The sequence below is a fragment of the Etheostoma spectabile genome, chromosome 24, assembly GCF_008692095.1.
Source record: "Etheostoma spectabile isolate EspeVRDwgs_2016 chromosome 24, UIUC_Espe_1.0, whole genome shotgun sequence".
In the NCBI taxonomy this organism is placed as follows: domain Eukaryota; kingdom Metazoa; phylum Chordata; class Actinopteri; order Perciformes; family Percidae; genus Etheostoma; species Etheostoma spectabile.
Window position 1 is genome coordinate 15,627,972 of NC_045756.1, and position 3,509 is coordinate 15,631,480.

Sequence of the window (3,509 nt, forward strand, 5' to 3'; positions counted from 1 at the left end):
TTTGGCGACTGCTTTCTCAAGAATCTTAGAGCAAAATGGAAGGTTGGATATAGGTCTATAGTTGGCTAAAACATCTTGATCAAGGTTGGAAATAGGTCTATAGTTGGCTAAAACATCTGGCTCAAGGTTGGAAATAGGTCTATAGTGGGCTAAAACATCTGGCTCAAGGTTGGATATAGGTCTACAGTTGGCTAAAACATCTGGATCAAGGTGGACATATGTCTATAGTTGCAGAAACATCTGGATCAAGGTGGATATAGGTCTATAGTGGCTAAAACATCGGATCAAGGTTGGATATAGGTCTAAGTTTGCTAAAACATCTGTGATCAAGGTGGATATAGGTCTATAGTTGGCTAAAACATTGGATCAAGTTGGATATAGTGTATAGTGGCTAAAACATCTGGATCAAGGTTGATATAGGTCTATAGTTGGCTAAAACATCTTGAGCAAGTTGGATAAGGTCTAAGTTGGCTAAAACATCTGGTCAAGTGGATTAGGTCTAAGTTTCTAAAACTCGATCAAGGTTGGATATAGTCTATATTGGCTAAAACATTGGTGATCAAGTTTGGAAATGATCTATAGTTGGCTAAAACATCTGGATCAAGTTGGATATAGGTCTATAGTGGCTAAAACATCTGATAAAGGGGATATAGTCTACATTGGCTAAAACTATGATCAAGGTTGGATATATGCTATATTGCTCAAAAACATTTATCAATTTGGATATAGGTCTAAGTTGGCTAAAACATCTGGATCAAGTTGGATATTAGTCTATCTTTGGCTAAAAAACTGGATCAAGTTGGATATAGGTCTAAAGTTGCATAAAACATCTGGAGCAAGTTGTATAAGGTTTACAGTTGTGCTAAAACATCTGATCAAGGTTGGAATATTCTATTACTTGGCTAAAAATCTTGGATCGTTTGATATTAGGTCTATAGTTTGTCAAAAATCTGATTTTCACACTTTTATAATTTCTATTTTGTCCTTAAAACATCGGATCAATGTTGGACTAGGTTATTTTTGTCTAAAACACTTTATCAATGTTGGATATAGTTTATTTTTTCTAAAACCTCTGTATCATTTTTATATAGTTCTATATTTTTGTTAAAACATCTGGATCAAGTTGGACTAGAGTCATAGTTTCAAACATCGGACAGTGTTGATAATAGGTCCTATAGTTTCAAACATTTCTCAAGGTTTTCTAACGTTTCTACGTTTTCTAAAACACTTTTATTTCAATGTTTGATATAGGTCATATTTGGCAAAAACATTGGATCAAGTTGGATATATTTCAATTTTGGCTAAAACTCTTCTCAATGTTTGGCTTTTCAGAAGATTTTAATATTAAGCTCCTTAATTGCTGTGGTACATAGCCTGTTAATAAAGATAGATTGGTCATATGTAGTAGAGAAGTGTTGACTAAGGGTAAAACTTCTTTCAGTAGCCTAGTCGGAATGGGGTCTAAGAGGCAGGTTGATGGTTTAGATGAAGAAATAATTGAATTAAATTGATAAAGATCAAGTGAAGCAAAGCAATCTAAACATGCATCTGGTTTTACAGCTGTTTCTAAGGTTCCTGAGTTTAGAGATAAGTCAGTGCCAGTTAAAGGCAGGTATTGGTGAATTTTTCTTCTATTAGTTATAATTTTATCATTGAAGAATCTCATGAAGTCGTTACTACTAAGAGCTATGGGAATACTTGGCTCAGTAGAGCTGTGACCTTCCGTTAGCCTGGCTACAGTGCTGAAAAGAAACCTGGGGTTGTTCCTATTTTCCTCTAATAATGACGAGTAGTACGCTGCTCTGGCATTACGGAGGGCCTTCCTATACGTTTGGATGACTGATCTAATCAACACAAAGAGTTACAGTAGTCTAATCCAGACGTAATAATGCGTATATGACTCTTTCTAAGTGTTTACGGAACAGGTAAGGCTTGACCTTAGCCCAAAGTCTAAGGAAAGAAAGTGGTGTTAACAACAGAACTAATCTGTTTGTCAAATTTAAAAGCACACACCCAGATTCTTGTTAAAAGGACGAATATGGGAACCTAAAGAACATCTACACAGGCACTAAAATGTTCAGCACAACGAAACAACAATGTCAGTGTTATTGTAGTTGAGACAGAGAAGATTCTGATCCAACCATATTTTCAGATCCCTCAGGCAGTTCAGCAAAGGCTGAAATGTGTCCTTATCACTGATTTTTATAGGCAAATATATTAGTTTTTCTGAAAAACAGGGTTTAAGAAGATTGTTCACTAACTCTCTCTCTCTCGCTCTCGGTTTGTCTGTTGCTATAGAAACAGAGAAGAGGTGAGGGACCCAAATGTCACCACTGTCAACACTGTGACAAATCCTTCACAACATCCGGACATTTAAAGATTCATCAGAGAGTTCACACTGGAGAGAGTCCGTACAGCTGTGATCAATGTGGTAAAACCTTTTCTAGGAGGGATAACCTAGTAATCCACCGACGTGTTCACACCGGAGAGAAGCTGTACAGCTGTGATCTATGTGGTAAAACCTTTTCTAGGAGGGGTAAACTAGTAATCCACCGACGTGTTCACACCGGAGAGAAGCCGTTCAGCTGTGATCAATGTGATAAAGCCTTTACTGATGGTAGTAGCTTAAAATATCACCAGCGCGTTCACACTGGAGAGAAGCCGTACTCGTGTGAACACTGTTGGAAAATGTTTTCTGGTAGTAGTCACCTTAAATCTCACCTGCGCATTCACACTGGAGAGAAGCCGTACAGCTGTGATATATGTGGTAGAGCATTTTCTCAGAATGGTAGCCTTAAATCTCACGGACGTGCTCACACTGGAGAGAAACCGTACCGGTGTGATCAATGTGGGAAATCGTTTTCTCAGAGTAATAACCTTAAATCTCACCAGCGCAGACACACTGTAGAGAAGCCAAAATAGTGTGAACAAGTACATTATCTTTAAATAAGCAAAACTACTAAGAGACACATGAAAGTGCAGCGTCAAGAAAAACCCAAAAACAATAATTACCGTGGGGTTTGAAAGTTTGGGCACCCCAGGTAAAGATGTGTATTAATTTGCAGAAATAAGTCAAGGAAAGAAAGGAAAATCTCCAAAAGGTATCAAATGACAGATTAGACATTCGTATAATATGTCACAAAAAGTTAGATTTCATTTCTATCATTTACACCTTCAAAATAACAGAAAACAAAAAAGTTTGGGCACCCTGCAGAGGAAATACTTGAACCCCCCCCCCTTTGGCAAGTATCACAGCTTGGAAACGCTTCTTGTAACCAGCCAAGAGTCTTTAATTCTTGTTGGAGGTATCTTCGCCCATTCTTCCTTCCAAAAGTCTTCCAGTTCTTTCAGATTTCTGGGCTGTCTGTCACGCACTGCTCTTTTAGGAGATTGTGAAGGCCGTGGCAAAACCTTCAGTTTACGCCTCTTGATGTAATCCACCGTGGGTTTTGAGGATTTGTGTTGAGGATCATTATCCATTTGTAGAAGCCATCCTCTCTTTAACTTCA

At 37.9% G+C, this 3,509-nt stretch overlaps 1 protein-coding gene and 1 pseudogene across 1 annotated transcript in view; both read left to right on the plus strand.

Annotated features, from left to right (window-relative positions):
• LOC116674237 (zinc finger protein 239) overlaps positions 1-3,208 on the plus strand; it is a gene marked incomplete at its 5' end in the record, with an annotated part of 8,473 nt that extends 5,265 nt beyond the window's left edge. The window contains one exon of the mRNA XM_032506840.1: positions 2,299-3,208. Within this exon, the coding sequence (XP_032362731.1) occupies positions 2,299-2,922 (624 nt within the window). The remainder of the gene's footprint in view (positions 1-2,298) is intronic.
• The window catches only part of LOC116673702 (gastrula zinc finger protein XlCGF8.2DB-like), a 325,201-nt pseudogene that overhangs the window by 252,174 nt on the left and 69,518 nt on the right, over positions 1-3,509 (plus strand).